The sequence below is a fragment of the Sinocyclocheilus grahami genome, unplaced genomic scaffold (genome assembly GCF_001515645.1).
Source record: "Sinocyclocheilus grahami isolate Dianchi unplaced genomic scaffold, SAMN03320097.WGS_v1.1 scaffold237.1, whole genome shotgun sequence".
NCBI lineage: Eukaryota > Metazoa > Chordata > Actinopteri > Cypriniformes > Cyprinidae > Sinocyclocheilus > Sinocyclocheilus grahami.
In genome coordinates, this window is record NW_015505416.1 from 955,277 (window position 1) to 981,904 (window position 26,628).

General features: G+C 36.9%; 2 protein-coding genes across 2 annotated transcripts; one reads left to right on the top strand and one right to left on the bottom strand.

Moving 5' to 3' along the window:
* Nucleotides 1-9,007: 9,007 nt before the first annotated feature.
* Nucleotides 9,008-14,260, bottom strand: plpp6 (phospholipid phosphatase 6). Its single transcript, XM_016288992.1, has 3 exons — nt 13,569-14,260; nt 9,887-10,322; nt 9,008-9,611 (listed from the first exon to the last, which is right to left on the bottom strand). Exons 1-2 carry the CDS (start codon nt 14,038-14,040, stop codon nt 9,955-9,957), a joined length of 840 nt encoding a protein of 279 aa, XP_016144478.1. The 5' UTR covers nt 14,041-14,260; the 3' UTR covers nt 9,008-9,611; nt 9,887-9,954.
* Nucleotides 14,261-18,926: 4,666 nt separating this feature from the next.
* prdx6 (peroxiredoxin 6) lies at nt 18,927-26,401 on the top strand. Its single transcript, XM_016288993.1, has 5 exons — nt 18,927-19,083; nt 22,787-22,943; nt 24,614-24,760; nt 25,723-25,869; nt 26,052-26,401. The coding sequence occupies exons 1-5, from the start codon at nt 18,992-18,994 to the stop codon at nt 26,175-26,177; spliced, it is 669 nt and encodes a 222-aa protein (XP_016144479.1). The 5' UTR covers nt 18,927-18,991; the 3' UTR covers nt 26,178-26,401.
* The last annotated feature ends 227 nt before the right edge of the window (nt 26,402-26,628 follow it).

A 26,628-nucleotide genomic window follows, 5' to 3' on the forward strand; every position in this document is an offset into this window, starting at 1 on the left:
TTTAAGATTTTTCCCTAATATACTTGTATTTCTATTCGTGTGCCTTTTTTTTCTTCTGTCCTTTTCTTAAGAACTTGTATATTATATTGTTTTTTTCTGTGATGTTTTATCTATTAATCCTCAAGTAGTTTATTATTGATTCGTATTTTGTATGTTTTGTACGTACTGTTTTTTACTGTTTGTTTTGTACGTACTGTAATCCTTGTTGTTTACTGCAATAAAAAAAAAAAATATATATATATATTATATACACTTTACATTCTAGTGTATTTTTTCCTTCACATGTCAGAAAAACAGTTTGAGAATAAATAAAGTGTCTTCTGACTTTTAAGCACATTGTAAGTTTTTAATTTTAATTAAAAAATAAAGATTTTAATTGCATTTCATTCAATTCATTGACATTGTCACGAATTCGGTTCATGGACTTCCGTTTATTCACCACCAGATGTCACACTTTCCATTACATTGACTCTCGCACTACACAAACTGTTGCATAGCACCCCGGACTACATATCCCATCATTCTTTGCACGATTTGCACACTGCACTTATTGCACACAGCTGTTTCTAATCACCTCACTCACTATATAACACCCACTCTAACCACATTTCTCTGCTGAGTATTGTTTAGTGTTTTTCACTCCCCTAGTGTTAGCTGCCTTACCTAGCCATTCCGTGTTTTCGGTTTTAGTCTCGTGTTTTGTCCTGCGTTTAGCACTCCCCAAGTGTTAGCTGCATTACCGAGTCTAGTGTCTTGTTTTCTCTGTCTAGCCTTGTCTGATTCCCCGTGTTCTGATCACTGCCTGTTTACCTGGATTATCTCTCGAGTCTCGCCCTGTTGGATACTGTTTGCACCTGCCTGGATCTTTGCCTTGTACCTTGACTATCCCTCTTGCCTTGCCATCTATATACCTGTTTGCCATTGTTCGACCCTGCCTGTTACGACCACGTCTCTGTCTTCTATTCAAATAAAAGCTTGCAGATGGATGTAAATGTATAGTTTTTTTTTACAACTATATGAGTGCCTGGCGGGGTATTCTGTGATTTTGTGTACTACAGTTGACCGAAAAGTTGCTTATATTTCTTATAAAAATGACAAAACCATGTTAGATACAATCAGGGACATGTGACCAATAAGAAAATGCTATTTGTATCAAAGAAACTCATTAGGAAACCATTCTAACATATACAAATTTGTCTGTGACAGGGCCTGACATTTTAGGGGTGAAATGCGCATTAAAAATGTATTTATTTCAATCATAAAAGCATGCTGAGATGGCATGATATGTGTTTCATATAGATTAACATGTCCTCCATATGACTCAGCGTTCAGATTTAAGAATAAGATATTTTTTTCACCCAAGATTTCGACAAGTGGAAATGTATGTTTCTGGTAGAATGTCCCACACACTGCATGAAAGTCATTTTCAAAAATCCATAATAGGGGCACTTTAAAGAAAGCGTGGTAATGTGTGGACTAAACCTTCCATTTTCACATTTGTTTTTTTCTTATTCCACTCCTGAGTGCTGTTTAAAAAGTCAGGGGCTGTGCAGGCGATCCAAAAAGAGCTGATATCTAAGTACAAAATGTCAAATGTAGCTAAACTCTTGCAGGAGTCTGAAAACAGGAGGGAAAAATGCGCGGGCGCGGACATTCCTAAACTAATCTTGATAACCGAGTAACTCTGGGAAGAACACGGTGTAATGAAAATAAGTTTTGCTATACTGAAAGAGCAAACTTGAACCCGCTACTTGAACTAGAGGATATTGAGAAACAACTAGTCTAAAGACTTCCACAAATGTATTTTTGCCTTTATTCTCGTTTTACACATTTGTGTAACTGACTGTTGTAACCGCTCTAACGTTACCAGAGCAGCAGTTTTACCCGTTCATGCAAATCGATCATAGCTATAACTTTATCAAAACTGCAGCACTTGCTGCAAACCCAACCTGATTGTCAGTGTGATAATAAACGTATTTTATTCATATATCCGACAAAAGTCACAGAACTTACCAGACTGGCGCCTTCTGCCAACCGCGGAGAGTGGCTCCTCTCCGTCTCCGCTGTGCTGGATTCACGCGCACGGACGTTCCAAAGCCACGCCCACCGATGAGGTCGAATGTGGATCGTGGGACGATCTAATATTATATACACTTAAAAAAATAAAAATAACAAAAAAAAAAAAATTATTATATACACTTGGGCATATGTTTGGTCACTCCCTCTGAAATTTTTCTTAACAAATAAAAGTTAAAGAAATAGCTTATAAAATAATTCACAGGTGTTATCCTGCCAAGCAGTTTTTGCAGACATTTAAAAGTGACACTGATACATTTTGTACGTTCTGTGAATTTTCTTCTGAAACTGTAGCTCATTTGTTTTGGGAGGGCACCTTTGTTCAGTCTTTCTGGAATAATGTTAATGCTCTGATTGTCCAAAATATTTTTTATGATTTCTCTTTGTGTTATAAACACATTCTTTTTGGGTTTTATGCTAAAGATAAGAATATATTTAATGCAAGTTTTTGTATAAACCTCCTGTTATTTATTGGAAAGTTTTATGTCCATAAATGTAAATATACTAAATGTAAACCCCACTTTAACATCTTCAGACAAGAACTGAAGTTGTATTTAAATACAATTTCAACGTCTGTTAACAAGAAAGCTATAAAAACATCTAGACTTTGTGCCATGTTTAAGATTTTTCCCTAATATACTTGTATTTCTATTCGTGTGCCTTTTTTTTCTTCTGTCCTTTTCTTAAGAACTTGTATATTATATTGTTTTTTTCTGTGATGTTTTATCTATTAATCCTCAAGTAGTTTATTATTGATTCGTATTTTGTATGTTTTGTACGTACTGTTTTTTACTGTTTGTTTTGTACGTACTGTAATCCTTGTTGTTTACTGCAATAAAAAAAAAAAATATATATATATATTATATACACTTTACATTCTAGTGTATTTTTTCCTTCACATGTCAGAAAAACAGTTTGAGAATAAATAAAGTGTCTTCTGACTTTTAAGCACATTGTAAGTTTTTAATTTTAATTAAAAAATAAAGATTTTAATTGCATTTCATTCAATTCATTGACATTGTCACGAATTCGGTTCATGGACTTCCGTTTATTCACCACCAGATGTCACACTTTCCATTACATTGACTCTCGCACTACACAAACTGTTGCATAGCACCCCGGACTACATATCCCATCATTCTTTGCACGATTTGCACACTGCACTTATTGCACACAGCTGTTTCTAATCACCTCACTCACTATATAACACCCACTCTAACCACATTTCTCTGCTGAGTATTGTTTAGTGTTTTTCACTCCCCTAGTGTTAGCTGCCTTACCTAGCCATTCCGTGTTTTCGGTTTTAGTCTCGTGTTTTGTCCTGCGTTTAGCACTCCCCAAGTGTTAGCTGCATTACCGAGTCTAGTGTCTTGTTTTCTCTGTCTAGCCTTGTCTGATTCCCCGTGTTCTGATCACTGCCTGTTTACCTGGATTATCTCTCGAGTCTCGCCCTGTTGGATACTGTTTGCACCTGCCTGGATCTTTGCCTTGTACCTTGACTATCCCTCTTGCCTTGCCATCTATATACCTGTTTGCCTTTGTTCGACCCTGCCTGTTACGACCACGTCTCTGTCTTCTATTCAAATAAAAGCTTGCAGATGGATCCACACGTCTCACGTCTCTGTTGCCCCGTTACAGACATAAATGTGTTAAGTATTTTAAAACAAGATATCTGTACACTCAACAGTTCTCATGTTAGGTGATAATGTGATAACATTTTAACTAACGTTCTATCAATGTTATTAAACATTTGTTTGCAACTTCAAAAACATTTAGTCCTATAATCAGTTTTCTCTCTCTCTCAGGCCAGGGGGAAAAAGGCCACTGGAATGTGTCACTGTGTCATTATACACAAATTATGCTGCTATGCAAATTATGACTCATTTTGTCAAGACGTATTTTAAATAACGTTTTTAAAACGTTACACTAACAATGCAAGGATAACGTTTTTATGCTAACATTTTTAGAATGTTTATCAATGGCGGATAACGTTAAGAAAACATTCTACTAACGTTACTGCAAGAACGTTTTTGATAACTTTGAGAGAACCTTTAAAGAACATTAGCCAACGTTACGAGAATGTTCCCTATTAGCTGTCAGCAGTTTTGCTAAATTGCAGCTAGTTTAATAGCGACAAAATTGATAAAGATCCACCACTTTTCATATTCTTTTTTTTTGTCAGAAATTCATCCGACGGTCTGATTGTCAGTCAGGAGAGGCATTGAGGCTTCTCATTTACCCCTGAACTCTTCACAAACAATGCATGACAAACGACACACGACAATGCTGAAATTCAACCCGATTCAAAAAAAGAGTCGCACAAGTCAGAATTCGGCTTAAAATCGGATGAAAATCACAGTGTATTAAAGATAATTAACAGAGGTAGCTATGTTTGTTCCCATCAATCGTTGCACAAGATAAAGGTGGGGTAAGCGATTTCTGGTAGCCAGTGTTGACATTTGAAATCACCAAAACAAACACGCCCCTACCCCAAAAGGGTCTCGCCCATATTTTGATAGCTTCGCCCCACACATATGTACGCAACAACGATTAGTTCTGTGAAACAAAGCAAAACCAATGTTACACCGTGTTTACACCGGACGAGAGTGGCGCGAGAGTCGTGACAAAATACTATGGAGCTCACTATAATCAGTGACGCTGTCTACACCAGAGTTATAAATACATATCTATAGTCTACACTGGATGCGGTGCTGCACGACATGACAAATCCCAGACAAAAACCTGCTGCTGCATTCTATTCATGACGTATTGACACAAATTTCAAATGATTTTCAACGGTCGCTTTGTCACGTACAGTGTACTAGACAGACTTTAGTTGCGGTGCAGATGCGGTGCACTCACCTATCGAGAAGAAACAAAGCAACCTCAGTGTTCGATCGCAGGCCTTCCGCTCCGAAAGCTGATCCGATATTTACACGGGTCCTACTTCTTGCCTTATTGCCTTAAGCCTTCTTTTGTTCCGCAGACGTTTTCCTCTTTTGTTTTTTATCCTCCATCTTTATCTTTTTGTCACTCAGCTCGCTAATGTGAGGACTGAACGCTCTCTCCTCCATATCATGAGTAGACACGCCCCTTACTGTTGATTGGCTACAAGTTTGTTTTGCTAGTGGGCCCGAATCAGTTTTCTAAAGCGTTTTTGAAAAATTGCTTACCCCACCTTTAAGGTTACGTATGATGACGATGCTTTCCCGGAACACATAGAGATTGCATTGCAGCCCCTGCAGTTAGAAACAAAAAATCTTTGTATGGAAGTACAAAGTACAAGTTTGTATGAGAGCACTCATATTATCTACATCTCTATTACAGATCAGTGGTAACACTGTTTTTATACAGTCTATGTGGTAATGGCTAATTTGGATCACCTCAGGATTTGTGAGGCACCTCAGCCAATCATACAATGGCAGTGACGACAGTGGCCGGCTTTCACAGTTCTACGACAGTTAGTAACAGTTTACATTGCACAATAACAAAAGCGCAAATTGTTGATCCCTGCAATTTAAGAATAGATTTTATTCTGTTCATTTAAAAAAAAAAATCATTGGCATCATTGCATCATTGGGCATACATTACATTGCTACTAGAAAGCTATAGAAAGAATACCTTTTTATTTATTAAAATATTTATATTTTTACCTTTTCATTAAAAAGCATTATATCATCATCATACGCAGCAGTCACAAGTCATTACATTTCAAGTGTATTTACTGAAACTTGGAAGCCATAGAAAGAACATATTTTATTGCATGCTGTTTAATTAAAATAATGTGATTGAAGAAATTTTCACTTTAGCAAGTGGAATTAGCTATTCCGGCTCCACCTGAATTATCAGTGGTTCTGCTGCAGTGGAGAAATGTGACAATATTTCTAGCTCAACAAGAGAGTACTCATACTCTCTCTTTTCTTCCACCTATATCTTCTGGAGGGCTCTGGTACATTCAATGATTGGTTGCTGTACTGTCTTGCCAAGCTCTTAGAAAAAAGATGCTTAGGTGACCAAGACATTTGCCCAGTAATGTCATTTTCATATCAATTACCAAACATTAGATATCAGCTAATGAATATCAATGCTCTGATATATCTGCTAATGATATGAACTAGCAAATATTACTTGCCACACTGAAAAAAGATAGTATAGAATCATTCTTCAGTGAATCGGTTTGCCCTGTTCACAAAACTTAAGATTCGTTTTGGCAAAGATATAGCACAGTGAGCACTGGCTAACGTAGCTGTGAGCCTAAAGTGGCCTGCATATGATGTCACAAATGTGGCCCAGTTATCCTCAAACGCATCTGGGCCAGTTTTGGCAAAGATATGGCACAGTAAGCACTGGCTAATGTGGCTGTGAGCCTAAAGTGGCCCGCATATGATGTCACAAATGTGGTCCAGTTATCCTCAAACACATCTGGGCCAGTTTTGGCAAAGATACGGCACAGTGAACACTGGCTAATGTGGCTGTGAGCCTAAAGTGGCCCACACATGATGCCACAAATGTGACCTAGTTATACTAAACCGTATCTGGGCCAGTTTTTGCAAAGATATGGCACAGTAAACACTGGCTAATCAGAATCAGAATCAGAATGAGCTTTATTGCCAGGTATGTTTACACATACGAGGAATTTGTTTTCGTGACAGAAGCTTCCACAGTGTAACACAGGGGTGCCCAAACTCGGTCCTGGAGGGCCGGTGTCCTGCAGAGTTTAGCTCCAACTTGCCTCAACACACCTTGTCTTTAAGTTTCTATTATGCCTATTAAGATCTTGATTAGCTGGTTCAGGTGTGTTTAATTGAGGTTGGAGCTAAACTCTTCAGGACACCGGCCCTCCAGGACCGAGTTTGGGCACAACTGGTGTAACAGAATGACAGTGACAGAACAAAAAAACACAGATAATAAAAAATAAAAATAAATAAAAAATAAAAAATAGAACAAGTAAATAAGGAATAAAAATATACAAATCGACAATTGTATGTACAGGTATATAACAATAGACAGTTGTATGTACAGGTATATTATGTGCAAACTGAAATGTAGACTGAGTATGTGTGTTAGATAAATAAGTGTATGAGTGAATAAATAGCGTGTGTTCCACAGTTATTGTCAAGTGTTTATGAAATGGATTGCCTGAGGGAAGCAACTGTTCCTGTGTCTGGCCGTTCTGGTGCTCAGAGCTCTGTAGCGTCGACCAGATGGCAACAGTTCAAAGAGGGAGTGTGCTGGATGTGAGGGGTCCAGAGTGATTTTGCCAGTCCTTTTGCTCACTCTGGATGAGTACAGTTCTCATTTCTCTGGATGAGTATAGTTCTCAGAGAGAAGGGAGCTCTCCATCTCCAAAAGAGAAAGAGAGAACCCCCCCACACACACAACAACACACATGGTCCCTTGCAAACAAACACATCACCAAAACAGCGCAGTTATTGCAATTTAAAAATAACATTATTGGATGCCATCTGCCACTTCTATTGTGATATTGCACAAATGATCAAATGATTGCAGTTTCAAGAAAAGCCAACTATTGTGAAGGAAAAATTTGCATATGGCTGTCAAAAACAGAAACAGTCAAAACACCCACAACCTTCATCAGAAACTTATTACAGCAAATCAATTTGAGGGCAAGTGCTGCCAGAGGAGAAATATTTCATATAAATGAAATAAGAATTAAAAAATCTCTAGATTTTGGGGTAGATTTGCCAAAACATCTTTGATGCCACAGTACTTTAAATGAGGAAGAGCTATGTCTGGATAAAGCTGACAGCTTGACAGTGATTCAAAAATCCCTTTTAACCATTCAGCAAATCTGTGTGTGTGAGTGTTGGTTTTGCCTGAAAGGGTTGAATAGAGTGGGTGAAATCTTTTAACACACACTGTGACATAATACATGCTAATAAAAAAAACAGAAATGACAGATTTGACATCAATACACAACGATTTCAAGAGACTGAAGAAAAAACTGTGGAATGAAACTGAAATGAAAAAAATAAATTACACTATTATTATTATTACTTAAATTCCATGTAATATGGGTCGTCTTCCGCCATTTTGGAGAGTACCCAAGAACGTAATCGACGTAATCAGCGCTGTTTACATTCGGAGGAGAAAGCGCGCGCATGAACGTAATCAGCATTATTTACGCTTAGGGGAAAGCGTGCGTATGCAGTGTGATACTCTCTAAAATGGCGGAAGAGGTAACTCGGGGGAGAAGAATTGTTGAATAAATTGTTATTTTTGTTTTCTTTGTGCTCAAACAATATTCTTGTAGCTTCGCAAAACTGAAGTTGAGCCACTGATGCCACATGGACAGTTTTACCGATGTTCTAACTACGTTTCTGGACCTGGGAACATTACAGTTGCGTTGCTGTCTATGCAGGGTCTGAGCGCGCTTACATTTCATCAAAATTATCTTAATTTGTGTTCCGAAGATGAACGAAGGTCTTACGGGTTTGGAACGACACAAGGGTGAGTAATTAATGATAGAATTTTCATTTGGGGATGAACTAACCCTTTTAATTGATGGGCTGGAGTCATGTGGATTGTGTGTTTTTATTAGCTGTTTGGACTCTCACTCTGACAGCACCCATTCAACTGCAGAGGATCCATTGGTAAGCAAGTGATGTAATGCTAAATTTCTCCAAACCTGTTCTGATGCAGAAACAAACACTTGGATGCCCTGAGAGTGAGAATATTTTCAGTAAATTTTCATTTTTGGCTTGTTTTTGTTTCAAACACCATGTAAAGACTATGGAACATAAATATATTTATCACTCAGTTCTATGACATATAGTCCAGTACCAGAGTACTTCTTGGTCCAGTCTGAGAGTGACGACTGAGTTTATTCAAAATTATGGCCATCGTGGTGCAATTTACACCTGCTTAGTACTACCAAACGGTCATTTATGACTGGTTCTCCCATGATATATGGCAACAATCTGCAGCATGTCATGTGATTTATGGCTCTATAATCACAGCTGTGGCTTTAACCCAATTAAAAACCAGCAAATTTTAATAAAACCATAGCAAAATACAACAAACGTCTACTTCACAGATCAATAAGACTGCATCAAAAAGTGCAATAAAATTTAACAGTGGCTAACAAGGTCACAATAAATGCACAGAAAAAGAACAATTTCACTCTTTTGAGACACGAACACAGAACAGATCTTTAAAACACAAGCAAAAGACTTCAGACTTTAGATATCAGTGTAATGAGGAACCCTTCAGAGATGATAACAACTACTCCACCATGAACATCTATTGAGGATGCCACATACCCTAAAGGTATTAGATCTGTGCTGAAATGTACTCTTCCCTTGCTCAATTAAATATTCATTCATGAAGAGCTTTTCTTGTTAATTACAGATCTGGCTGGTGTTTGATTAAAATGGTAGCAAAATCTTCAAAATGTTGCCTAGTGTTAAAAACTTTAGTATCACAATGGTGAGATTTTATTCTGTAAACAAGAACACTGATGTTAGAAGCCAGAGATCATACCATCCTTCCTCCTTTTTTGATATGGACCAATCCTGAAAAGAGCAGAACAGGATGGCAGCAGATTCATTAAGACTGGAGTAATCTATCACATCTCAGAATATTGACAGTAGTAGTAGAGAAATGGAAAAGTGATGGAAAAGAAGTCTGTTTTCACTTCTCCAACTAAAACTCATTTATCTGTTCAATGTGATCTAATGTGAACCTAAAACCTTGGATGAAGATGTGTGAGATTTTACATTCAATTTAAGACACAGAAAACGTGAAAAACACACATAAAGCAACTTGACAGACATGATGGAATTATTACCAGCATACTGGCAGCAACCGAATGTGTCAAGAAATCCTCCAAATAATGGGGACCTCAGTCTTAGCTTCTCAATGAAGCCGTCCAATCGTGCTTTGTAACATGACTGGAGACAACCAGAGCATCTCAACCAAATTATATTGCCAGTAGCCCATGAAGAAACCGAATGCGACATCTGTCACGTGATGGCGTCCGAGGAGAACTCTAGAAAAACCAACAAATGTGGCCCAGAGCAGGACAAGAACGCGGAGTGGGGCCGCCAGCACCAGATGGGCCAATAGAAAGCGGGCGCACATTGCAGCACGTGTGGCATGGCCTGATGGGAAGGAATAGCCATCCACAGAGAATGTGGCAAACATGTCCATACGGTTATGGGCAGGACGTCGCCGCCGCACTACAGCCTTCATTACGCCGACCAGGACCAGGTCCAGAACCAAGGCTGAAAAAGAAATTATGAAAACATATGAAAAACTGGACAACTGAGAAATTGTTGAATTTGACTGAAGTCAGGCAAACTTAAATATTAAGGCCAGTTCACATAGCATCGACAGACGCAGACCTAGCCAACAGTCATTGCAGTATGACATTTTCCAAGACCCAACAAACAACCAGAAAAACAAGGGCTGATCAACGGCAACAGGAGTAACACACTGATCCGACAAAACCTGATGAACATATCTGTTGCAGTTTGTCTGCATCTGTTGTGCAGTGTGAATGGGCCTTTATAGGATGCCTTAATATTTTTATATTTAATAATAGAGTTTTATAAACACTTATTTTCCAACAGCAGATTTTTTGTTCTGAATTTTTAGACTGCAAATATCCACTTTAAAAAAAAAATAAAATACAGCTTCAAGTTTTCAGGATGAAGAAGAAATTCAGAATATCAAAGAACATCAAAACAGACTGGGCCAGCTGAGCAACCAGAGCAGACTGGGCTTTTCAAAAAGGCGGGCTTTAAAGACATCAAAAGCATTTCAGGCAATGGGTTTTTCTGGCACTTTGTTTTAATGCAAACCCATTTTTAAAGCAAATGTATCACTTGTGTTTTAGAAGTATAAATTGCAGTAGGTCCTGTTGATGGGAACCAACCATTACCAATTATGGCCAACTACAACTGGTTACACATTTGAGATTTTCCCACAGTGATGAGTGGAAAGGTCTTTTCACAATATTTTATGACTGATTACAACTGCCCCTGAACACAATGTGTTGTGATTTCCAGGATGAATGAAATGTTTAATAAAAGATGTTAAATTAGGCGAAGAAGCTGTAGCAAATTACCTCTGGAAACTGACCAAGCATTGATGCCAGGCCCTGTGCATATCCGCCTGTTTCATTAACAAGCGGAGTAAGCCATCCAGTTCAATCTAGTTTTAAAACCTGTCAACATTAATGAATGGAATGTCAAAGCAACAAGGGAGTCAGTGTAATAACACAATTGCTGTAATGGGATTAGTAAGTGAGTGATTATCTCTCCATTTATCCTCTGGAAATACTGCTGAGAATCATGATAAATATGTCTGGATCTCTCTGCAGGAACAATCAAGAAGACTGTTGCATTTTAAACGGGATGCCAATAAGCCACATCAATAATGGAAATCCAAAATAAACGGAAACCTGCCTCATCTGCAGATACACCAGTGGGTTATGATAGGAGTCATACATCAAAGAAAATGAGCCTTAAATAGGGCCAGAAAAAGTGGAGAAAATGTATAAGGAATCAAAGCCAGCCTAAGATTGATATTAGCTGTGCTGACAAAACAAACGGGCAGATGGAGATATATGGACGTCCATGTCATGATTTCAAAGAAATGGTCCAGGTTCAGTAAAGTTGTTTAGTTTGCAGTCTTAAAATCAGGAAATTGACATTTGATGTTCCGATTGAAAATTTCTAATACATTTTTCGAATGACAGTTTTAGAGTTAAGGCCTGATGTTGAAATTACTTAAAAAAAAAATTTTTATTCTACAATAAAATTTTTTTTTATATAAATATATACACACACACACACCTCAGGAGTGAATTCTGATCTTAGCAGCTAAATTATTTAGAATAAATTGATTCATAAAAACGGACATATATCATGCAGACACAACGCAATTACAATGCAAATCTATGATGCAAGGCAGTGCAGCAAGAATAAACCTTAAAATACAGTTTCCAAATTATAGCCACAAGACTTCACAATACATCACAAATATTTTGCCCACCAACACTGTCTGTGCAAAATTTTATCTGTTTTTAACCTCATGGTCACGACCATGTAAACCCATTAACTTTCCCATGATATGCACAAGGATAACAGTAAAAAACGGTTTACTGAAAAATCTACTTACAGGAATGACACATGTAACTCATAAAAAGCAGAAATTCATCCATGCACAACCAGTGCTGCGACAAGGCTATTTAGACTTTACATCACAAATAACACATTTTGTACAGAAGAATAAACAAAAAGCATCACATTCTTATTTTGAACACTAGGAACACCTTACCCTACTGAGCAACACTGCAAGAGCATCATTACCGAGTTAAGCTTGATTTACTGGGGCCTGGGGACTCACAGGGGGCCGCAAGAGAGTGCAAGGGGGTCGGTGTAAAAATCAGCGTAAAATCTGTTTCCCCCCCCCCCCAAATAAACAAATAAAAGGTTAACTAAAAATTTGTCTAAATATATAAATTTTATTAAAAAAACTAATTAAAAAAATAAATAAATAAATGTAATTAAAATAAATAAATTGATTAAAATAAAAGTGGACTTAACTACTTAACTAAATCAAAACTATGGATTAGAATAATTGATAAAAGTAAATAAATAAAATGCATTTTGATTTACTCAATACATCTAACAGTACAGTAACGTACCATTTTCTGCAACAGTAGAAAAACGCAATGTAACAATCAAACCTATATATTTTACAAATAACATTTTACAATAATTATATAAATTTTACACCATATTAATAATATATAGCCTTTTCAATTTTAGGAAAAAACTAATTAAAAAAATAAATAAATGTAATTAAAATAAATAAATTGATTAAAATAAAAGTGGACTTAACTACTTAACTAAATCAAAACTATGGATTAGAATAATTGATAAAAGTAAATAAATAAAATGCATTTTGATTTACTCAATACATCTAACAGTACAGTAACGTACCATTTTCTGCAACAGTAGAAAAAATGCAATGTAACAATCAAACCTATATATTTTACAAATAACATTTTACAATAATTATATAAATTTTACACCATATTAATAATATATAGCCTTTTCAATTTTAGGATGGGGTCCCTTGCATGAAGACGATCATATTTGATGGTCCGTGCAATCTAAAAGACTGAACACCCCAACTATGGCACACTAATTTTGAAAGCGACCTATTAAAGGGGTCATATGATGCGATTTCAAGTGTTCCTTTCTCTTTGGAGTGTTACAAGCTGATTGTGCATAGATAAGATCCCTGAAGTTGCAAAGACTAAAGTCTCAAAACCAAAGAGATCTTCTTTATCAAAGTTAAGACTCTGCCACGCCCCCCTAAAACGGCTCGTTCAAACACGCCCCCACATGTCTACGTCATTATGTGGAAATATTAGCATAATGCTACACAAAATAATGATCTTTAAAAAAGCATCATATGACCCCTTTAAATTAATAGCAGCAGTTAAAACGCATTACCCATGAGCAGGTTCAGCATGACCTCCTGACCGGCGGCACTGTCGCTTTTGTACAGGCAGTACGCGGCACCGGCCAGCCACGGGATCCCGTGTCCTGAGATCTCGACGAGCTTCATGAGGGGTCGCACGCTGCCCCAGGACGAGTCCTCACAGGCGCACACTCCGAGCCGCTTCGACAGCCACAGGTCGATGGCCAGCAGAGAGCTGAGCGCGATGCCGACGATAGACGGGTTTAGTTTCATACAGTCTTCCTCCGGTAACTGCTGCCCGCCGGTGGAAGAAGTGGACGAACCCGAGCCGCGTCGTCGGTTGGGGCTCTCGGAGGCTCGGAGCCGGGCCGTGGTGGGATCAGAGCCCTGCCTCTGCAGCAGCTGCGGCGGGGGGGGAGCTCGGCTTAGAGAAATGAACTCGTAGCGCCCGTTTCCACCGGTACACGGAACACTGCCGCTGCTCCGCGCTTTAGGAGAAGGCATTTTACTTCCCAAATGCCAAGATAGGCTAGTCTGATATTATTGGAATGTCTTCTGTTTTATAATATAGCTTTTGGATGTCTTTTTTCAGGTCATAGTTTTACAGGTGATAACAGAGAACTCTTCTCACTGGACTACCGCGCAGCGCCATCTTTAAAGGCAGCTCTCTGCGCAATGCACACTGCTTCTTCTTCTTCTTCTTTTGGTTTTATGGCGGGTTGCGAACCAACTTCATTAGGTGCATACCGCCACCTACTGTGATGGAGTGTGAAGAAAACGTCCCATTTCTCACCTAAATCTTAAATTATTTTCATTATTCCACAATTCTTAAGAAATCTCATGATTTCACTTATTTGTTTTCCTGCATTTGGACCATCATTCAGAATACTACTTAATGAAAATTCTTTAACCTCTAAGGATTGTAATTCATCTTTAAGTCCACCCCTTTCTCTTTCAAATGCTGTACATTTCATCATAACGTGCTCCACTGATTCCTCTGTTAAACAAACATCACATAGACCAGTATTATGTTTCCCTATAATGTATAGTGTTTGATTAAGATTTGAGTGTCCTGTTCGTATACGTGTTAAAATGACTTGTTCCCTTCTACTTATGTTATGAATGATTTTTCTTCTTTTTATACTCCTTTGTACTTTGTACAATGCCTACCTGTTTGACACGAGTCCCAGTATATCTGCCATACAATACTGCATGCATTTAATATGAACTGTTTTCCTTCTATTCTGCTGAGTGCAATATTTATACTTGGATCATCCATATTTAAGGATTATTTAGCCATTTTATCTACCTCTTCATTACCTTGAATTCCCACATGTGCAGGTACCCATATAATATATTTTTTTGGCGTGTTACATCCTGTGTGCATATCGCCACCTACTTTTGCTGTTATGCAGTCATGGTTTATTTATAATCAATTTCTTCCTTGTTTTTGCTCTTCCTGTTCTTACACACGAATATACAAAAATATTCCTACTTAAATAATAATTATTCGATGCTCCATCCCATTCCTTCTCCCCAGGCTCCACCTGGCACTGCGTGTTCAGCTCCTCCAGACTAAATCCGTGGTCTCCTGAAGATCCAGAATATAGAATAGAGCATCCGCATTCTATTTTTAAATCCTTTCATTTAACCCAGTAGTATATATGTATTTTATTAATATCCTGTATCCTTCTCTATCTCTGTTAAACTCATATCCTAATAAGTATTCAAATCCTTATTTACCTTTTTTGTTTAAATATGATATTAGTTCCTTTCTTTCTTCATCATACCTTGTACAATTATATATTACATGCTTCACTGTTTCTTTCTCCCCACAATTCCCACACAGTATCCTTCTCTATCTCTGTTAAACTCATATCCTAAGAAGTATTCCAAATTAAATAAATAAATCCTTATTTACCTGACCTTTTTTGTTTCAATATGATATTAATTCCTTTCTTTCTTCATCATACCTTGTACAGTTATATATTACATGCTTCACTGTTTCTTTCTCCCCACAATTCCCACACAGTCTCATGTATTCCAGTTATGAACAGTGAAGCGTTCAATCCCCGAGTGTCCAAGTCTCATCCTAGTTCATATAGCCTCTTCTTTTCTATTTCTACCACTTACACTTCTTTTAGTATTAACCATTTTTTTTAAATATTATATAAATGCCTTCCCTTATTATCTGTATTCCCTATGTCCTGCCATTCTTTAGTAATATTTTCCTTAATGATAGTTTTAATTTCACCTTTTACTTAAAGGAATATTAAAATCTATTACTTCTCTTTTTAAAGCATTTTTTGCTAATTCATCAGCAGATTCATTACCAGCTATTCCTGCATGTGCTGGCACCCAGCAGAATCCAACGGCGTCTTCTTTTCTTTGTATACGCCATAATAATGTAAATATTTCACACATCAAATCTTCTCTAGAAGATTGCCGAGTAATCAATGATGTTAAAACAGAAGCAGAGTCAGAGCATACCACTACTCTGTCTGGTCTTACGTCCTCTACCCATGTTAGTCCTATTAAGATAACAACCATTTCAGCAGTATATATTGACAATTTAGATGTTAATCTTTTAGTTATGGATATTTTAAAATCTGGAATATATATTCCTACTCCTGTAAGCCCTGTTTTGGGTGTGATTGTGATCCATCACTTTAGATCCATCAGTATAAATGTGTATACTTGCATAAAATCTTTCCTGCATATACTTATTTACATTATATTTAGTACTACCCATTTCCTCCCATTCTCTTTTCTTATCCAATATCTCTAAATCAATTTTAAAGGGGTCATATGATGCGATTAAAATTTTTCCTTTCTCTTTGGAGTGTTACAAGCTCCTGGTGCATAAAGAAGATCTGTAAAGTTGCAAAGACTAAAGTCTCAAATCCAAAGAGATATTCTTTATAAAAGTTAAGAGTTAACCACGCCTACCTAAAACGGCTCGTTCTAACACGCCCCCACATGTCTACGTCACTGTGTGGGAAGATTTGCATAACGCCGCCCAAATGTTCACGCAAAGAAAGAAGGCGTAACTTTTATTCTCGCTGTAGTATTGTTGACGCTGCAGCCATGCCCTGAAGACGCTGTGTGCTTCGTTGTGAAAGCGAAACTACTTTGTTTGGTCTTCCAAAAGAAGACGATATCCGCTTCGTCATGCCTAGAGCTGATCCGTGCTGGTCGCTGAGGGAATACATCAACTTTCACCGTGGACAAAGCGGAGTCCAGCCCGCCTCAGCTCACTCTATCCCGGCCTCAGCGCAAGCTAAGCCGGGGCTTCCCCTCACGCTAGGCCACTGTGTTTTCGTTGCCACTGATGAATCAAACGCGAGTTTTGGGCAGTGTAGAGTAGCACTTGTTGTTTGTCATTTCTCCGATCACAAATGCAGACAGAGTTTTATGTTTACGCGGCGCGATGCAATGCAACGCAACGCGTAAAAAGGCAGTATAAGTCTTTATAATCAGTAATTATGTCCCCACTGGATGCAACAAATGCCTCGTTCGTAATGGGTTTTATTGGATTTGTCTCGTCACGCCAGGACACATGGAAACCATAGACTGTACGATGGAAACACAGTATGGTAAGGGGCGTACCATTTCTGTCTCACGCTTGAGGTATTCAGCCAATCACAATGCATTGGATAGCTGGCCAATCAGAGCACACCTCGCTTTTTCAGACCGATGAGCTTTGTAAAAATCGACGCGTTTCAGAAAGGCGGGGCATAGAGGAGAAACAATAGTGTACAGTATGTGGAAAAGAATGTGTTTTTTGAACTTTAAACCGCATAAACACATTTCATTACACCAAATACACAACATAATGATCTTTTTAGCAACATCATATGACCCCTTTAACATCAGGAATTATCCATGTTGGCACCTCTCCCCATACAGGTGACAAACTACATTCTTTATTTGTTATCTGATATTTCTCTGCTAACTGATTTATATTCCATCCATATCCTCTCCCTTTGTTATTTGAGTATTCCCAGCAATTATTTAAAATATCTTTAGCTATATGTTTTCCAGAATAACTCTTTAAAGACAACCAATATACCAAAGACAATTTAACGCTCCTCAAACTCAATGGCATTTCATTTGCCTCTACTAATAATGCATCGACTGGTGTTGTTTTAGTTATGCACACTGCTTCTTCTTCTTCTTGGTTTTTAACGACATGCATTAGGTACCATTAGGTAAATGCACCTTTAAGTTGGTTTGCCAACCGTCATTAAACATCATAAGAAGAAGAAGAAGGGTGAAATTATTTTATGTATGTATAGAGTGAATAAGATAGGAATTAAGATATGTTTCCTGTGGGTTCCAGCACACGTGGGAGTGGATGGAAATGAGGTTGCGGATCATTTAGCAAAACAGGCACTGAAATGATCACATATAGAAATTATTATACCACTAAGCAAAGAAGAAGTTAAGGATACAGCAATAAAAATGAGATGGCAAGAAGTTTGGAATAAGGAGGAGAGAGGAAGACATCTTTATCATATTCAAAACCAAGTTGGGGTTGAAAGAGTTCAGTTTGGTAGTAGAAGAGAAGATACAATTATTACCAGACTTGGCATTGGCCATACTGCTTTACATTCTCCTCTATATAAAATGAATAAGCATGAGTCTGGGAACTGCAGTCTGCGTGGATTACCAGAAACAGTAGAGCATGCACTATTACGTTGTTCTGCTTATGATAATGAAAGAGCATTTCTGTTGGAAGAATGAAAAGAAATAGGGATAGAAAATAGTACAATTAAAACTTTGTTGAATAATGGCTTGAATCATTATAAAATATATAATGCTTTAATGACATTCTTAAAAAAGGTAGATCTGTTTAACAGGATTTAGAAGGGTTTAATTTTTTATTTACATTTTTTCTATTATTATTATTATATCATTTTTTATTTTTATTTTTTTATTCCATCAATGGTCCACACTCCAGCCCAGTGGGTGGCGGGAATGCACCTATCGTTTGTTTGCCAACCGCCATAAAACTCCAAAAGAAGAAGAAGAAGAAAGTTCAGTTTCAGCTGAGCAGAGTCTTCTGAGGAGAGTTCAGCAGCTCGCGGTATTTCTCATATTTACACAACTATCAGACACACTTTATACAGTCTGTTTAAGCCACATCTTACAGACTCATGTCTGTGTTGTTTTCATCCGCTTCAGCGCTAGAAGAGCTATTGTTAAATACATTAAAGAAATAGGATTAATCAGGAGAATTTCGGAATGTGTGTTTTTTTTATTTATTTTATTATTTTTATTTATATATATTTATATATATTAGTTGCTTATTAGTGCTCCACACTCCAGTCCAGTTGGTGGCGGTAAATGCACCAGAAGTTGGTTTGCCATCCGCCATAAAACGTTATTAGAAGAAGAAGAAGAAGAAGGGTTACTCGTGCCGATTTCAAGACCAGTCTGAAGGAAAACAGTCATGCCTGGAATTCTGTTAGGAGACGTGTTTCCTAACTTTGAAGCAGAGACTACTATCGGCAAAATACAATTTCATGAATTCTTGGGAAACTCGTAAGTAGCTAAATATGTTATTGAGCGAGCCGGTCTACTTCAAGTAATAAAACCCTGCTTTTAGTGCATGAAGATGCTGCCCAGGGATGCACTCAGTGTAATAGCACAAACAAACTATTGTATAATTCATAACTAGTATATTATGTCTATATTTTAAAAAGGGTGCAACATACAGATCTGAGGTCAAATCAAGAAAGGTAAACAAATAGCACATTTCTCAGTTATGTCAGTGTTCTCTTTAACCCTTTAACTGTCACCCGTCCCGCCAGTGGGACGCCTAAGTTTACTTCACTATATTACAATTAAATCCTAATCTAATCATGACAAACTATATATTGTTGGAAAGGTCTAAGACTCCTAAATATTCTTTTACAAAAACATTGGTAAAATATCTATGTAGGAAAACTAATAGATTAATTTGACAAGAGTGCACCTCAAAAATCGACATCATAACAGGAGTTCTGTCCTTTGTCCAAGTCTTCTTCGTTGCCTTTTTCTCTGTCACACTTTAGAAATCATCAGAAATTATATATCAATTGAAAACTTTAAATCTCAAAATTCATCCTTTGAAACCCATTTTAAAATCAAACATTGCATTACCATGAAAATGGTACATCAATATCATGTTACAAAATGTTTTTGTTCATGAATTATACAAATGTAAGTTTGGATCGTGCACTTTCACGTCTATGTTCAAAAATGTGAGTGACAGATAAAGGGTTAAACCGCTTGAATTTACTAAATGTTTGGGAGGGGGTGTAAAATGTGCCGAGTCACTGTGGCTGTAAGAGTTCACATAACAAGGCCAGTATTGTTGAGATTTTGGCAAGAGTGTAAAGTGCTTGGAAGTCCCCCATATTGTGCCAAAAGATTTTATTTTATGTTTCAAAAGGTTTAGATTTTAAATTCAAGTGAGTTTTATTTGTTTAGCACGTTTCACAATACACGCAGTTGCAAAGCCACTTGACAGAAACTCATGATGTTAATGTTTATAAAATCTTTATACTTTATTGCTGCAATTAGCAGATTAAAGCTGTGCAATAATGTAAACAATCAGACTAATTCAAATTTAGCTATATAGTATGTATTGCTTTGACTAAGTGTACTATATGTATGCAGGCCATTTGGGATGTTCTGTATATCCAACTTGAAATATATTTCTGGATGATCATTTAATTTCCATTAACAGTCAAGCAGTTGAGACTTGCTGTATACTATATAATGCTTCAATTCACACGATGCGTGGATATAATGGGCATCTACAAACCATGTACACTTGTCCAGTAAACATAGTATAACCTGTTTTAAATAGAAAAATACACGAAAGCAGTATGAGCTGTTTATTTATGATGTTATCTTCAAAGCAGAGTGGAAAAGTTCTGTTGAGCAGGCTGAGGCCAATGAACTGACTGGAAAAAAAAGTAGCATTCTTAATATTCAGGTTGTGTATCTGTCCTCAATTGCCCCTTAATGTATTATCTAACAGAAGAGGGCGTGACTGTGGTTCCCATTTCAAGCCAAACATCCTCCACAGTGTGTGTAGAGTTCTTCCCTTGGGAGGCAAAAGCGGAAGATGCTGAAATTGAAGCATGTAGCAGATGTTGTTTCAAAGCAGAGTGGAAAAGTTCTGTTGAGCAGGCTGAGGCCAATGAACTGACTGGAAAAAAAAAGTAGCATTCTTAATATTCAGGTTGTGTATCTGTCCTCAATTGCCCCTTAATGTATTATCTAACAGAAGAGGGCGTGACTGTGGTTCCCATTTCAAGCCAAACATCCTCCACAGTGTGTGTAGAGTTCTTCCCTTGGGAGGCAAAAGCGGAAGATGCTGAAATTGAAGCATGTAGCAGATGTTGTGATGAATAAGAGGGTGATTAGCAACCTTACATTCTACATTTCCCAACTTAAAGTTTTGTAAGAACACACAAGCTTCTTAACATTTTTTTGTTTTTGACCATTTTATGGTATCATCATCAAAACTTGTCTTCCAATTTACAGTGTGAACCTAGAATGTTGTGAAAGAGTTTGAATTTCCTTTCATTGTGGCGATCATGTGACAGGACATCCAGAGAGTTTGGCGTTCTTTCTTTAACAGCAGTCAAAACAGATGTTGGCTTTTGAATAAGAAGTGCTGCTCTGCGTTTCTACTAAACAATTTTGAAAATCTTTTGGGCTGAATGGAGATAATGTACATTTATCATGCTAACTGGAGATTCCCATAACTTTTCAGATAGATAAAGAGAATGTTCTCAGATGTGCTCAAATTCATGTCTGCAGGGAGTGAATAATTATTTTCCTTATAACTTGAAAAATAGAGGTCGACCGATGTATCAGTTTTGCCGATTAATCGGCACCGATAGTTGATTGCTGGAATTATCGGTTATCGACAAAAATCCATGCCGATAGTTTTCCGGGTTGCGTCCATTGCTGGAGTGGCTGAGAAGGGTCTGCTGTCATTATACAGTGCTAGAGCGGCCTCTAGTGGTTGAAATCATTGACAGCACATGCTATTTGTTTAGACACGTGATACTGCACGCTGAACAGAGCGGGAAACTTCAAACGTGGATTTAAATGCAGCCGACAGAAAATCCTGCTGCGCCACAGAGCCCCATTCACATAGTTTTACTTTAAATTACATTATATTGGTCCCGAATCGTTGTTAATGTACATAATGAATTGTGCATTTTCAGCAAAACGTTTGTCTTTCTGTGGCTCTAATAAAGTCTGAGCTTCATTTATAGAGCTATAATATAGGTCGCGCTTTCTCTTTCCGTTTGCTCCGTTTTTTAAAACACCGAACTTCAAACTCATCTATGCCTAATTGTTCATTCTTGAAGTAAACTTGTGTCTGTTTGGTGATTAAATAAACTGTTTTAGACCGCTGCTCGAGTTGAACGCGACGCGTCCGGAGTGTGTGTGATACCGGTGAGTTCTCCTAGACTCAGCGCTGCACTTTTATTTTGATTAGATAATCATCAAGTGTTCAAGAATAGAAGCAGTTCAAGTCTGAGAGTATACATACAATATCCATATGTATATAATTTTAATGCTATAGCCTTTGTGTATATGTTTAAAGATGTGCATCTTTAAGCATGACAGTTGAAATGAAATGGTAACACTTTAAAATAAGAATCCATTTGTAGCATTAAGATTAATGAAAGCTGTGTAAGTATTGTTCCTTGTTAGTGTGCTAATTTCAACATTTACTATTACTATTATTATTTTTGTTTTTACTAATACTACTAGTATGGTTCAGTACTGATTTTGTTAAAGCACCATTTTAGTTTTTGTTCAGTATCAATTTTAAAACTATCGGTTAATTAATCGGTATCGGCCAGTGTGGTCCAACCTAGCTATCGGTATCGGCAAAATCCACTATCGGTCGACCTCTATTGAAAAACATGTGACATGGTTACACAATCACAATATGATGAATTGTCTATACACCCAGATGGTTTCCTGACACGACTCAGCCTGGCTCAGCCTGTCGTCTATTGTGCTTTTTCATTAAATGGATAATTTACTGCTGATAAGAATTGGCTTTTAAAAAAGCTTGGGTGACTATGCAGAAGAAAGATTTTGATGCCTATAACACTGGGCTTGATCTCACTGTCCGTGAGATGCAGAATGCAGAAAGTATGATCTGATGATCCTTTCACAAAAGGAGCTGTCAAATTTACATATACTGCATTTATTTCTTCTTTAGATGGGGTATCTTGTTCTCACATCCACGTGATTTCACTCCAGTATGTACGACCGAGCTAGCCCGTGCTGCGAAGCTTCATGATGAGTTTAAGAAACGTGATGTGAAGATGATCGCGTTGTCCATTGACAGCGTGGAAGACCACCGCAAATGGAGTGAGGTCTGCAGATATTACACGCATACATTTCACAAAAGAAATACTAAACTCCTGACTCCTTATTTATTTGATTTATTTATAAATTTAATTTTTTATTTTTTATTTATATGATTTTTTTTATTATTGTTTTAATATTAATATTACTGCTAAATTTCAAATCTTTTAAAATTCTATTCTGTCCTGTATTTGTGATAGTAAATAAAGTTTTTTATTTATTTATTTATATATATACACGTTTTTTAAAAGGGGATGTTATCAAAGTTGCAGAAATTGCATCCTGAAATACAATTTGTATTGCTTCATTATACTAATTATTATACTAACTATTATTTTATACACTTGTTTAAAAGTTTGGGATTTGGATTGATTTTTTTTATAAAGAAAATGAATACTTTTATTCACCAAGGATGCATTACATTTATCAAAAGTGACTAAATACATTTTTTAATGTTACAAAAAATAAAAACAAAATTAAATTCTGCTCTTTTGAACTTTCTGTTCTTTAAAGAATCCTGAATAAAATATCACCCTTTTCAAAAAATATGAAGTAACACAATTGTTTTTTAAATGGCTGCTTAAAATTCAGCTTTGCAATCACATGAATAGTTGGCATTTGAAAGTTACATTAAAGTAGAAAGTGGTTATTTAGATCAGTGGTTCCCAACCCTGGTCCTGGAGGCACCCCAACACTGCTCATTTTGCATGTCTCCTTTCTCTGACACACCAGTTTCAGGTCTTGGAGTCTCTACTAATGAGCTGATGACCTGAATCAGGTGTGTTTGATTAAGAAGACATGCAAAACGTGCAGTGTTGGGGTGCCTCCAGGACCAGGGTTGGGAACCACCGATTTAGATTGTAATATTTCAATATTAGTGTTTTTATTGTATTTATGAAATCAAATAAATGCAGTGACTAGGTAAGCATGAGACTTCTTTCAAGAACATAAAAAATATTAATGACCACAAACTTATGATCAGTAGTGTACACTGTTGAAAATTGTGATACACATAAACAGACACTTAAGAGGTCACATGGACCTCCCTTTCTTAACTCCATTATTCTATGATGCTGCATTGTTTTGGGACTCTTACAGCTTGAGTGTCTAATAATTGGCCTGTAGCCCTTAGAAACGCACACAGAGGACTTCTATGATTGATTCAGACAAAACCACCTTACTGTAATCCCGAGAGGGTTTTTTCTGCTGCTGATTCTCTCTGAAACTCTCCCTGAACAAATTCAATCACAAAAGGGCTGCTTACATGTTACAAGACATCTGGCGACCTGGCCAAACATTTCATAATAACACTAGAAAATGCATTAAAAACTAATGCATCCGCATCTTGTTTTTTTTTATTTTTATGGTCCGTTGGTTTTAATGCCAACTTTTTTACTGGATATAAAGACGTACTTTCACACCCATGTGTGCCTTTGGCTGAACTCTTGTTTTCAAATTCATGTGAATGTTGCAGATACCCGGTTCCCACAAGAGTGTGTTTTGTGTGATGTTAGTCACTGGTAAACCACAACACTCTTTACTCCTAGACAAATATCCAGATGTGTACATGTACTGTAATGCTCTTAATTGTAAAGGCTTCACATGGAAGGATGACTGACTGAAATCTGCAAAAACAGTGAATACGACTTCATATTTATGTAACTTTTGCTCTCTCTAGGACATTATGTCATTTAACCAAGACAAAACGTGCTGTCCCGTGCCGTTCCCCATCATAGCAGATGGCAAGAGGGAGTTATCGGTCTTACTGGGGATGCTGGACCCTGATGAGAGGGATAAAGACGGGATGCCCCTCACAGCCCGCTGTGTGAGTTTCCATCGCAACCATGCATTAATGGTTCTCAACAGGGTTATTATAGTTAAAACCTAAATCCATGAAAAACATTTTTTTTTGTTACTTGAAATAAGTGATAACTGAATTCTAATCTAAATCTAAAACTCGTTTTACTTCACTTTTAATTTTTATTGTATGTACTAAAATTACAAACTAAAACTGAAATAAAAATGAGTGAAGTATATAGACATTTTAAAACTAATTTAAATGACAAAAACGCTAAATCTAAAAATAAAATGAATTAAAATATTAATAAAAGTTTAAAGCTGTAATAGTATCTCAGTGTTACTGAAATAACATTGGTTCTCAGTCAGGGGCCCCAATAAGTTTTTCTTATGCCCCCCCCCATCACATATTTTGGATCTCATCTTAAAGTAGATATCATTTGAAAGCCTAAAAACTAAAAATTCAACCTGTGAAAATTAAGTTAACACATACTTAATTAAAATGCTAAAAAATAAAGATGTATAAAATTTAAACCATATTTTTAATAATATTTTTGAACTTGTTTTATGACAACAAGCACCAGAGGTACATATCAGCTTAGATTAAAGGGCCTTTGAATAAATTCTCTTACAAAATGCACTTTGGAGTTAAATAGGTTGAGAACCACTGCTTTAGAATCAGAGCTTTATGCTTGAATCGGGGATTGTGAAACCGTGTTCTGCCTGACTAAAATTCTGTTGATGTTCTGCTGCATGTAACGCTTCCATCGCCCCATGTACCCGCTGATCCGATCTAGTCTTTGCTACAACATGTGCTTTAGCAGCGTAACAACAAAAGTAGTCAATACTAGAAAACCCCAAGGAACCTGCCAAAATAAGTACAGATCTATATCTGAATAAGATTAGTGTGGTGTTATTTCATTAGACCACCAATTATGAAACTAAAAGTGCTTATTTCTGTCTGCACTTACCATATTTATTATATTTCAGGTGTTCGTCGTTGGCCCTGACAAGAGGCTGAAGCTGTCCATTCTCTATCCAGCCACTACAGGGCGCAATTTTGATGAGATTCTCCGTGTCATAGACTCTCTGCAGTTGACGGCAACAAAGAAGGTGGCCACACCTGTAGACTGGCAGGTAAGATACAGCTTTTCATTCCTTACTATATGTCCCTAAGTTAGTTCATTTTTTATTTTATTTGAATTATTTAATTTTTTTCGTATGTGGTCAAGATTATGGGTGTGGGAAAAAAAATAGTGAAGTAAAATTTTTTATTTGTATTTATTTTTCTTCTTCTTTTTTCCCCCCTTTTGTTTAAGCCTGGACAAGAAGTCATGGTCATCCCTTCTCTGTCAGATGAAGAGGCCAACAAACTTTTCCCAGCAGGTTATACCCTCAAAGAGGTGTCTTCTGGGAAAAAATATATACGCTACACTAAACCGTAACTGATATATTGGGGCAATACTGTAGAAATGGCACGTAACAGACATCATGTTTTTAGTCCACTTGATGTGGTGTGTTCTCTCACTTTGACTAAGTGACCCATCACCTGCTACTATCCAGAGGGAGAAATCATCAGAATTTAGTATCAAAATGTCATTACATTCAATATAATTATTGTATTGTGCCTTAATCTCAATAAAACTATGATCCTTTTGTAATTTAAAAAGATGTTGATGAGTATGGACTATGATATTTTGAGATTTATATGAATAATGAATTCTAATTTTGAATACTTGCTATTCATGACTAATTTCTTATATGCATAAGTAGTTGTGGTATTTCACGTGTATATAGTATGTGCTACCCAGTGACCAACATAATGTTTTGTTCCTTCGGTCATGACTGATTTTGGACACTGTGTAAGATGGATATATTGCAAATGCCATTTAAACA